This window comes from Vicia villosa, linkage group LG2 (assembly GCF_029867415.1).
Source record: "Vicia villosa cultivar HV-30 ecotype Madison, WI linkage group LG2, Vvil1.0, whole genome shotgun sequence".
NCBI classification, from domain to species: Eukaryota; Viridiplantae; Streptophyta; class Magnoliopsida; order Fabales; family Fabaceae; genus Vicia; species Vicia villosa.
Genome location: NC_081181.1, coordinates 21,581,316 through 21,594,454, shown reverse-complemented (window position 1 = coordinate 21,594,454; position 13,139 = coordinate 21,581,316). Strand labels below are relative to the sequence as shown.

General features: G+C 33.9%; 1 protein-coding gene across 1 annotated transcript; it reads right to left on the bottom strand.

Annotated features, from left to right (window-relative positions):
* Positions 1 to 3,852: 3,852 nt before the first annotated feature.
* LOC131648695 (ethylene-responsive transcription factor ERF118-like) lies at positions 3,853 to 4,707 on the bottom strand. Its single transcript, XM_058918430.1, has one exon. The coding sequence runs from the start codon at positions 4,705 to 4,707 to the stop codon at positions 3,853 to 3,855; it is 855 nt and encodes a 284-aa protein (XP_058774413.1).
* Positions 4,708 to 13,139: the final 8,432 nt, after the last annotated feature.

Here is a 13,139-nt window from a genome sequence, read left to right as displayed (position 1 = left end):
AGAAATATATAATAATAAGCAATGTATAACAACATGCAACAAAAGAATTCATCACATTTCGAACAAACGTGTATTAAACACTTTTTAAATACATCTTACATGTTTACATATACCACATAGCTCAATAGATTCAAGATACCAAGTAATCAAATCACAATTATCAACAAAGTACCATTGACACAATTATCACATAATCACCCAAAACACAATTCACATCGACACATGTGACTCTAATGCAACTCAATGCAATATGCCTGTGGTACCAATCGTCATCCTAAGCGGATTCCTTGCGTCCATATCTCAGAAAGATAACCACCAATAAGCATGTCCTCTAAGCTTCAAACTAATCCTCTAGGTTTGGGACAATTCAATAGCTCTCACGAAAGTACCGAACATTGCCTATTTTTCACCGAGTGAATGCATGTGAAAATCAACAGTTATATGCAATTAAGACCATCTATCAATCTTAATCATATAAACAGATATCTCACCAATCATCACATATGAATTCACCTCACATTTTCACAAACATACACATATTCATGTAATTAATTACACATGAAAACATTTTCATAACACTCACCAAATCGACACACCACAAATAACATGTAGCAAACAAAGCTCAACAATGTTATCCAAAAACAATTGCAATTCACAACATAAATAAGCACTAAATTCAAGTAATATGTTCATACAAAGAATTGCCTCAAAAGTCATCCAAACATTTATTCTCAACATATATATACACCCATACATGTCATTTTACACAACCCCACAATGATTAAATCATCTACTACCAACAAAACTATTTTTATTAAAAAGAATATCGCGCTAGCTTTCTAACACATCGAACGGGAACTCAGACGAGCTTACGGATCAAAAGTTATGAATTTTTCAAGTTTTTAAAAATCTATCCAAACAGCGGTATTCCATTACGCTAAAAGACGTAACTGATTACGGGCTCGGCAAAAAGCCCTGAAACCATTTTTTCACATGGTAACCGGTTACGTCAAACCCCATATACGATTACAAACTCCAAAACAATCCAGAAATCCATTTTTCAATAGCATAACCGGTTACCATAACATACGTAATCGATTGCATTATTATTAGAGGCATTTTTCTGCCATTTTCTGCATACGAAACCAGTCCCAATCCAACCCAAAACCACTCATTTCCATGATTCAACATCAAATATCATTAATACAACATTTAAGCATCAATTACTAACATAGAAACATGATTCAAACATCAATTTCATGGATTCAAATAAAAACCTAAGCATACATGACCTAGAATTTGAAATCTCCAATTTTAACACATGTTACTACCTATTACACACATCATATATCCCATTATTACATGAAAACTTGCCCTTACCTTGGATGTAGATTCTCTAGGGTTCTATCTCATTCTCTTCTCTTTTCTCCCTTTTCTCCTCTTTCTTCCCTTTCTTCTCTTCTCTTGTTTCTTTCTTTCTATTTCTATTTTTCTTTGTTTTGATAAAACTTTTACGAACTCTTATTTCATTAATGGGCTTAACTCATTTTCACACTAACCCATCACCAAGGTCCAATTAATTAATAATGATATTTTCACACTTACTAACCCAATACACATATAATACATATTAATCCAAATAATCCATATATTCACAAAATCACACAATTCAATTAATTACTGTATCATATAATGTTAAATAAATAAATAATTAATAAAATAATTAATAAATAAAAATTGGGGTGTTACAAAGGGAACCCAAGTAGAAAGGTTACACTTTCCACTAAACAAAATACTTAGTTAAACACCCTAACTAAGAACAATATTTGATCTAGCTTAAAAGTTTTTGATCAAGAACAACACTTAACTCTCTTGCTTTAAAGCTTCAAGAGTGAGATCACACACTCACCTCAATGTATCAGAAGATACATGACTGACACTAAAGAACAAAAAACACGAAGAGCTTGAACAACTCCCAAAACAGCAACCCTTAATGTTCCCACGATTTTCCTTACAAGAAAGTTTGGCAAACTAGGTTTTCACAAAACAGCAACCCTTTATGGATACTTGCATAATGGGCTTGGACTTTAATTTGAATCCAATCTCTTCTTTTCTGAAAATAGTTGCAAGATCTTTTCACAAATTAGGAGCAAATCAAATCAATTCTTAATTTTCCAAAACAAATCTCAAAGATTTTTTTTTCTAAAAAAAGACTAATCTGAATTTGTCCTAACCATCCCTTGATTTCATGCGTCTGTAATGATTACCTGAATATTCCATATTCTCATATTTTTCAATGAAATTTTTCAAGGTTTAAAAACTAGTCTTAACTGTCAGGATGTTCAGGTGTAGAATGTCATAACATCTGGCAGAACAATTGTCAAAACACATAACAACAAAACCTATTATGACACCAGAACAGGATGTTACAACATCTTGTTCAACATCAGTTAAATGTTTTAGCAAAATTATGCAAATACAAAAATCATGGAACTATCAATTATAACAAATTGTCTTTAACTCCAAAGACATTATTTCTTCCTCAAATTTAAAAATAAAAACTTACTGGAACAAATAAAAAGTCTTAAAGAGAGACAAGATGATCTAATTCAAAGCTCTCCCTCTTCTTACAAAGTCTTAGATGAATTTATCAAGTGTGATCAATGTGACATTTTGAAAAGTATTGTTGATGATCTTCAAAATACACTTGATAAATTCTCTAAAGGAAAAGTCGTCTTGAATATTTTGTTAGATAATCAAAGGGTGTCTTACAATAAGGTTGATCTTGGTTATGAACCTAAGAACAACAGTAAAGGTTTTAGCAATATATGCAATGCCTAACCAACATCTAAATACAATACCCTAAAATGCAATTACTGTAATAACAACGACCATATTGCTATGTTCTATTTTATCAAAAAGAGTAATGAAATCAAAGAAGGATATCCTCCCTCGCATTTTAATAAAGAGCATTGTGAACGTAAAAAGAGAAATATGTATGCTCATAATAAGCATCCCACTAACATCAAAAGATCCAAAGAGATTTGGGTACCAAATATCAAAAAGTTAAATTGTGATGCATATTATATATGCTTGACAACTTGAATTCAAAAGATAATATCCACAATAGCTTTTCAAGTCATACAATTGAAGAAATGAATATGATCTTTTATTTCACTATTACAATGATATAAATTTTTTCGTATAAAGAGAATAAGGCAAAATCTTTAAATATGTGATTTATGGTAAGATCCACCATAGTCTTACCCTTGAGTTGCTCTAAGTGATCCACCATATTTTATAGCACAAGTTACTTAGTATCAAATAATAAGTTGTCTAACAAAAGTAATAGAGTATGTTTAATTCTTCTATATACATTATCGCTTAGACTTTGAAATAATTGTGTACAATTCTCTCTACCCCTTTATTTTAATTATGTATAATTTACATGTTCATAAAATTTTGAAAACAACGTGAATTCCTCTCTTTATTTAGGGTGTGCTATATGATTTGTTTTCATGGAGCGAACAATCCTTATCCTATGTAGTGACTCTAGCTAGTTCTCCCCTCTAGTTTTGCCGAAATCCTCTCCTGCTTTGTCAAATGCTAGTAAAAGCCAACAGACTTGCCAAAAACAAATAAACAGACTACACAACAAGCTGCCAAAAGAGCAAATGAAAACACAGAAAACAGAAACAAGGAAAAATTAACTATGCAATTCACAGGGTGTAAAAAACAAACAGTAAGATGTATTTCATTTTAAAGAACAAAAAAATCATAGCAACAAACAACATAAAACTTGTAGTTCTACTAGTTATAGTACTCTAGAACAATGATTCATAGCAGTAAAATCTATTGCTCCGGTAAATTGCGACGCTCTTTAATCGAACTCCTATTGTGATTGCGAGGTTCTGTAATCCCATGATAGACTGCAAATTGAGTACCAAAGTAATCAAAATCAAATGGAATATCAATATCATTCAAGTCATCAAGGCAACTAAGATCATCGCTCGCAACCAAGTCCAACTCCAACTCCGAATCATCAAATGTTAACCAATTCGGTTCAAGCTGTGACGAAGTATCAACACTCGCAACCACATTCGGTTCTTGCACTATGTCCAAAGGCTTTGAAGAATTAGTCTCATCATTTGAAACCTCAACACTTTCAACGAACTCGCGCGATGATGAAGGTATATTTGGCGTGTCACTCTCCGTCTCCGAGTCATTCAAAGAAGTAACCATAGGTTCAGCAAAAGAGACTTTTTTCAATCTCTTGTTCCTCTTCCTTTTACTCAAATCCTTCTTATACATGGTTTCGAATTCATGTTTTTTAGCTTCATAAGCCTTAGAAGCCTCTTCCGCGCTATCGAAAGTTCCAAGCCAATTACGCGTACCATTAATCGGGTTACGGATTTCTGCAGCCCATCGACCCCATTGTCTCATTCGAACTCCTTTATACTTACAAGACGGTTGTTTCACTTCGTGTTTCGGTGCTCCACAGCTCCTTTTGTTCTTCTTCGATTCGTTATCAACGGTTTGATCACTCGGAATCGGAACATTAGGGTATGAAATTTCAACCACAACTCTCTTCCTCTTTGTTGGATCCATAACAATTTCATCAGATGACGAATCTGTTGCATCAGGATCATCATATACAACTTTCAATATTCTTCTTCTCCTAGAGACACGAGATGGTTGAGGATCCATGTTGAAATTTGTATTGGTCATTGGAAAGTTAGAATAACAAACAACCTTCTTGTTATCATAAAAGAGACATTCACCTTTACAAAGAGAAAAATCGATTACAGAATAATCAAATTAGAAACTAAACCTATAGTATAAAAATAACAAAAATTGTATGATTAAGTGAACGAAACAAAATTAACAAACCTTATAATCCTTATTCATAAGTGAACAAGAACAAGTATATATCACTGAACTTCTTCGATAAAGCTCGAATATAACTTCCTGTTAAATCTGTTCATAAATCTTTCTGGTTCCGATGGATTTCTGCATGAAAAAAAAAAGTTTCTTTTGCATTCTTGAATTGTGAAAAATAAACACATTACATGTACGAGTGAAATCAGAAATAATTCACAATAATAAACAAGTTTTCCAATGAAAATATTATAGGGTTTTCTATATTGCATATATGGATTAGGGTTAGGGTTTTTCTATCACATATATTACAAGTTCATGATTTTTAATAACAGATCAATATTTGGATTAAAAAGAAATAAAAAAAGAGATTGAACCATTTGAGAACAAGAATAAGAATGTTGACTGAAAATTTCTTTAACCATTTGAGAAGAAGAAGAAGAAGGTTGATTGAAAAGATTTTACCTGAGTAGTAGTTTTAGGAGCTTTTCTTGTGAGCTTCTTTTTTTTTTCCCCCAAAAATTCCCAAGTTTTTCGGTAACTTGTTGAACAAGCAAACTCTTTTTTTTCTCGGGTTTCAAAAGTGAGCTATGATGAGTTGTTTACTCTTTTTTTCATATGAAGTGAATTATGTGATGCTCCTTCCACTTTTATAGGAGGGTAGTTAGAGCAAATTAAATAATGTATCTGTTTTAAACCAAAATAAATATACATTATTTGATTTGTTTTAATTAAGATATCTTATATATTAGCAAATTAAAGATTTAGATATTAACTATATTATATTTGCTCCTAAAATAGTATTTCTTTTTCTTTTACGAAACTCGAGACTTGTTTAAAGATCTTAAATGAATATTATTGCTATGGATGTTCTAGTTAATATGCAAAATAAATGTAAAAAAAAGTTATATTTTGAGCATATATAGTTGTGATTGACTCACCTATATAAACTATTTACGCTAAAAATATATATGATTTAAATTATTTTATAAAAATATTTGACTTTTATAGTAACTAGCTAAAGTCATGTCTACAATATACTAAAAATGTAGAACTTTTTATATGAATAAAATAATAAAAAAATTAATATTTTTTCAAAAGAATAATATTTAAAAATATAAAAAATTTAAATACAAATTTTTATTTATGAATCAGGTATCCTTTACAACCTATTGGAGAAATTAATCTTCATAACAAAATATGATTTCAAATAAATGGAAAAGTTAGAACAGTTGAAACATACACAAACTATGTTGGTAAATTAATGGAGAAAAGTGGTAATTGGAGAAGGTGAAATGAGAGATTAATAGAGAGAGTATTTGAGATGACAATTGAATTTGACATTAACAATAAATGTTACACTTGAGGGTACATATACAAGCGTAAAACAAGTAAAATACAAAACAACTTAAAAAATAAACTAAAAAGCTCAAACTCTGACTCGAATCGGCTATGCCAAATATTGTACCCGATTACGCCTACTCAAAGAAAAACCTGGAAGCTGAAAAATGTCTATTGTACCCTGTTAAGCCATTTCCCGTTACCGGTTACCGCCTCAATAAAACCAATTTCCAGCTTCTATAAGTGCTTATTTGATAAGTTGTTCACACCACTTCGCTTCCAGAAGCTTATCCAACACATTTGAATTTCTATATACATATAATACACCACCTTAATTCAAATGCCCCAAGATTTTGTCAATAAATCTCCAACTTGTTCTTTGCTTCGACGGTATCCCGACCTCATCTTACCTTCACATACCAGATCCCTCAAGTAATGAAACTTCGTCTCAATATGCTTGCTTCTTATAACACCCCGATTTACCCCGCCGCGTAATATTAATAAATAAGAGAAATTCATCATTTAAAGCAATTCATCACAATCAGGATGTTACATTTACTTCATAACACAACAGTTGCTCATTATATTAACAGATAGATACCACGTATAAACGGATGAACCATTCCAAGACAATATAATTTCCAAGAGAAACAACTTTCAATTTCGCAGCGGAGTTCAACATATTCAATCTTAGAAATTTCATGGCATCTTAATCCAACAAAATCAGCTTCAAGTTGTAATCATACTTCAATAAGCAATTAAAAATTCAACAAAGAAACAAATAACAAAATGATAGCGTTCATCCCCCCGAGTGTTACGTATTAGAACGACATCACCAACTCGAACTATCACAACAACGAATTCTTCACTCACAGCGGATCACCTGCACGTTACCAGTATAAAGACAACGGCCAACAAGAAAAGAGTGAGATATCTGTCAATATAAATAAGATTATGATAAATAATATATTAGAGTTAGATCATCAAAATTACCACATCGCGGCATATACGTCACAATTCACTACACAACATTATACTCAACAAACGATACAATTCACGATTACAAGTCACAATACTTCGCATGATTATATTCGACTACCAATTCAAGTCACAATTTAAGTCACAACAATTTACATCAAAATCACACTTATGCATCATAAAATGAGACGTTAACAATGTACATGCATGTGGTACCCAGGGCTTCAACCCCATCGCCAATTGCCAATTAATAGAGGCATCACACAAGGAATTAGCCTTTGTCAATGTTTGCCAATCCAGACCGTCACAAAAATGCAATCATATGCTACTCGATGAATGCAACATCACATACATAATCACAAGAAAATCGTCATGAGGCATACACCTATCTCACTGTTTTTACTAATAAATAGATGTAATTTATCATCGCAATATATAATTCCTTCACTTTGCAATATCAAAAAAATAATAATGACACATCCTCACTGGCCATAGGCCTAAAACTCAGTATCAACACATCACAACAACAAATTAACGACAACTCAACAACAACAGATCAACAACAACAATAAATCATCACAAATATTACAACGGCAATTAACACTGGCTATAAAGCCTGCGACTTTATCTTGCCATTAATTAGAGGCAATTACACTAATTCATCACCACCGGCAAATTCACTTATGTTCAACGAAATATTCAACTCAACAATCCAACCAAAACAATTCACACGCGTTTCAAAATTATTCGGATAGTTTTCGATTCAACCGGTTAATTAGTTCTTATCGATTAAAATTACTAACACCTCTATTCGGCACTGATTTCATCAATTCATATTATCACTACTAACTCTCTGTTATCACAATTGTTTCTGCTGTAATACCAGTCACTACTACTATTCTTTTGTCACCAAAGAATCCAATTATGTTGTTACTGATATTCTACATGTTATTATTTATACTGCTTCTGCTATTAGTATCTATACTAACCTTTTTATTTTACTGTTTGCACTTATACTGATTATTTAGACTTAATTCTCTGTTACTGGAAATCCTGGAATTAATCTTCTACTAAAAATCAAGTTCTGTTAAATTCATTCCAGCTCCCTCAATTAAATCACTTATCCTACTCTGTTGTTACTAATTAATTAGAATAAGAAAATAATGGGATTAAACTAATTAAAACTACAGGGCACCGAATGAAACAAAAAGTCATAAGAACAGTTGCGGCCTCCGTCCCTTATAGCATGGTGTCGCGGGCGAAAAACCGTTTTGTTCCTCTTTTTTGTGGGATGAGACACCTGATGCCTTCTTTGGGCTCGAGTGCTCATAAAAAATGATTTTTCTTTGTTTCGACCAAACTTTTTATTATTTCCAAAGGAGGAAAAGGAAAAAAGCTGCAATAACCTAAAAGTGGGGGGAGAGATCTTGGGTAAGAGGGTTGGTTATACGAAGGGAAGGTATTAGCACCCAACGTATCTATAGTACTCTATAGGATTCTTTATTGTTTTTTCATTCCATGTTACGGTGGAGGTTCTGTTGTGAAATAGGTGGGACCTAAGGTGTTTGTTTGATTATGCTCGCAAAGATCGTCGCGATCCTCTGCATACATATCCCTTAGAGGGAATCAGAGCATCTGTAGCTCGGGGTCTACGGGTGCTAAGGTTTGAATGTTTTTTTGTGTTTTGTTTTGCTCGCCAAGGATCGACCTTGTGCCTACGTATTCTCAAAGGGATGTTGAGAAAGTCAGAGCAATCGTAGTTCCCACTTATGCTAGTGGAAGCAAAGGAAAAGAGACAAATGTCATCTAAATGTTCGATGTATCTAATATATATCATCACATACATCTGTTTGTTTTTGTTTGAAAATCTTTTCATTATAAGCCCTGGGCCATGCCACTTATGGCGCTTAGAATGATAAAGATGTTTTTGTTTAACCAGCCTTGTGGCAAAAACTTTCAATGAAGTCAGCCTTGTGACAAAAAGTTTTGATTAATCAGCCAGCCTCGTGGCAAAAGTTTCAATGAAGTCAGCCTTGTGATAAAAACTTTGATTAATCAGCCAGTACGGTGGCGAAACGGTTTGATTGATTAGCCAGCCTTGTGGCAAAAAGTTTGATTGATTAGCCAGCCTTGTGGCAAAAAGGTTTGATTTATTGATTGTTTGTGATGATATAGAAGAGATACTCCTATCATAGAGATGATAAATGTCTAATCTCCTAGGGTATTTGTTTTGGATATTGGGGATGCTTATAAGAAGCCCGTGGGTCCTTGTACGAAGCCCAAGAGGAGGCTATCCGAGGGTCCTTGCATTGTAAGCCCAAGAGGAGGCTATGGGAGGGACAATCGAGGGTCCTTGCATTGTAAGCCCAAGAGGAGGCTATGGGAGGGTCACTCGTTTGTACAAAGCCCAAGGGGAGGCATGGTATAGTTGGTTTGAGCTCTTAGAGCGATTTCACCGGGAAACCATACTCTATGTCCTAACCTAAACTAGGGAGATTCTTTGCACGAAGCCCAATAGGAGGCTATGGGGAACCTAGTGTTGTACTAAGTTGAACAAGCACACATATCACACATATGAACAAACATGAACAAGTATGAACAAACATGAACAGGTATGAACAATTATATATATATGACAGAGTGTGTGTATATAATGGAGTTTATGAAGGAAATATACCTGTAAGCATGATCCATTTGTATACACGGGGGCTCGGGACTTATACTCGAGGAGAGGTCCACTTGAGTTTATTCAAAGCTATGTAAACAGGTATTTACAAAGGGGCTTGGGACTTATACCTACATGGAGGCCCATGGTATTTTGAAAAGTTTTGAAGTTTCTTTGAAGTTTTGTTGTTTTGAAAATGATTTGAAAATTGTTTGAAAAGATTTTATTTTGAAGAAGTTTTATTGTTTTGAAAAAAACTGTACAAAAGGAAAAGAAATGGGACTTACACTCTCTAATATTCGAGAGGCCCCTGTTTTATTTTCATAAAACAGGGTGGATGGTTTTGAAAATGATTTGAATGTTTTTGAAAGTGAATTGATTACTGTTGTGAAAACAGTTGATTGAGTTTTAGGCTTACCTCGAAGAATGAGAAAATTGGATTTCTGAGTTTGAGGTGTTACCTTGATCTTCAGATGTTAGGTATCCACACCAGCAGAAAAGAATGTCGAATAAGTTCACAGCTTACAGCATTCTTTGATCATCCAGTAATTGTTTATGGAATTCTACGGCAAATGGAAGACCAAACAAAACAGACAAATCCAAAAGACAACAGAGAAATAATCTCAAAGTCTTGGATGAAGTTAGAAAATTCAAGTGATATAATCAAATAAAAATTTAAATGATTAACTACACAAGATAATATGAAAATATCAAATTCAAACAAAATTAATCTAAGAAAAGATATTTTTGTGGTTTTTTCATGAAAAGATAAAATAATTAGAAACACATGAAAATATTAAAAACATATTTTTTTGTCATTTTTAATAAGGATTAGAAAAGAAAAATAAAATCCTATATTAAAATTAAGATAACTTAAACTCATGAAAATATTTATAGAAAAAAATAAAAGGAGAATTAGTTAAAAAAACTAATTTAAATGGGCCAGGGGTGCTAAAACTCAGACTGGAGGTGCATGGCCCAAATGAGAGAAACTGAATTAAAAATAAAAGAGTGGACCGGACCGGGTCGGGTCAGGAATGACCCGGATCCGTCTCTTAACACAAGTGAATTGGGTTTGAAAACCCTAACACATGAAGAGAGGCAGCGCCTCATTCTCTCTTTCTCGTTCCTGCACACGACAAAACAAAACCAGAAAAAAAACTCTCTTTTCCCTTGAGCGTTCTTCTTCTGCGTGAACAACAACGATTCTTACCCAGTTCTTCACCTCTCTCTCTCGCTAACGTTACTCTCTCAGTGGAACAACAACACGACATCTTCTCTCCCTCAATTCGTTAACGTTTGTTCTCACTCGGTTTCTTTCCACGCGAAACAACAACAATGGCGACAAAGCTTTCTCGATTTCGCTTACAGTTCTCTCGGTGAACAACAAACAGTAACAATTTCTCAGCGATTCAACCGAGTTTGAGGTATGATTCTGAGCAATTTCTATTTCCATTTATGTTTCTGGGTTTAAAGTTCATGTGACCATCCATTCTTGATTTCATTTTTTTCAACAAATTAGAATGATAACCGAAATGGAATTTATGCAATTAAAGGTAGGAATTCGGTTTATTGCATCAAGAGGAATAAGTTGCTATCAATACTTTTGAAAGGAAGTGAGGAGGAAGAACCTGATCGGAGCAAGTCCGATGAATCAAGTTTCTTGTTACAAAGTTCCATGGTTTGAAGAGAGTGAAGAAGAAATTCTTCATACCTTGGTGGAGAGTTCCAACTTGAGAAGTGAGAATTCCTAGTTACAAAGTTCCATGGTTTGAAGAGAGTGAAGAAGAAATTCTTCATACCTTGGTGGAGAGTTCCAACTTGAAGTCCATCTTCAAGTCTCCCTAATATCCAAAGAGGTGTTATGGCCATCTTCATCAAAAGCCTACAACAACAAGCAAGGTGTTAGAGAAATTGTTAGTAACAATTCAAAGTTGTTAGTAACAATAAAGAATTCAAGGCATACCTCAACAATAAACCGGCGAACACCTCCTCGCCGTAGGTAAGTTGTATTCATCCTCATGCTCAAATATTGTTGTTTAATCATTACTACAAATATGTTATTCTTGTGCATAGCTGAAAAATTGAAAACATAGAGGTTGAATTATTGTTGATGTAAGCGGAAAAGACAGCCACAGTTGCAATAACAATGATCCAAAAATTCAGCAGTAAACAATAATTCAAAGTTTTGTTCATCATTAAATCAAATTCACATCAACAAACAATTTGCAAGCGGATTCGACGTTGTAACGGCAACAATTCAACAGTTCAAAAAAAAACGCAGCAATTCAACAACAGGGAGTTTATCGATTTTACAGAAGCAGAAGGTGATAAAAAATGCAAAGGCAGACCAGAAGGGAATCAAATTCATACCTGTCAAAAGCCGACACCGGAATTGATTCATCGGACTTGCTCCGATCAGGTTCTTCCTCCTCACTTCCTTTCAAAAGTATTGATAGCAACTTATTCCTCTTGATGCAATAAACCGAATTCCTACCTTTAATTGCATAAATTCCATTTCGGTTATCATTCTAATTTGTTGAAAAAAATGAAATCAAGAATGGATGGTCACATGAACTTTAAACCCAGAAACATAAATGGAAATAGAAATTGCTCAGAATCATACCTCAAACTCGGTTGAATCACTGAGAAATTGTTACTGTTTGTTGTTCACCGAGAGAACTGTAAGCGAAATCGAAAGAGCTTTGTCGCCGTTGTTGTTGTTTCGTAGGGAGGAAAACCGAAAGAGATGCTGTTGTTGTTTGCAGCAAGAAAGAGATGAGCATCAAGAGAAATAGCTTTCTTGTTGTTCATCGAGCAAAACAGAGAGAGTGAGGTCGAGTTATTGTCGTCTTCACCAAGAGAGAACTCAGAGAGAGCACACAAATTTGAGAGCTTCGGTTGATGTTGTTGTTCAACCGAGAGTGAGAGCGAGAGAAATCGAGAGAGGGTTTGAGTTTTGTTTTTCACGATCAATGGAGCAGAAGGAATGATTCAGTTGTTGTTGTTGTTCACAAACAGAAAAAAACTCGTGAAAGACAATGAGAGAATGAGAAAGAGGCGCTGCTGGCCCTCTCATTTTGTTTAGGGTTTCCTCAACCCAGGTGTGTAGTAACTTGGGCGGATCCGGGTCACCCTGACCCGACCCGGTCCGGCCCAGCTTTCTTCTTTTTTCTTATTATTTCAGCTTAAGTCAATTGGGCTCTGCACCTCCCTTTTATTTTTATACCTCAGGCCCAATTATTAAGTTCTTTTTATTAACTATTTCTTCTTTTAT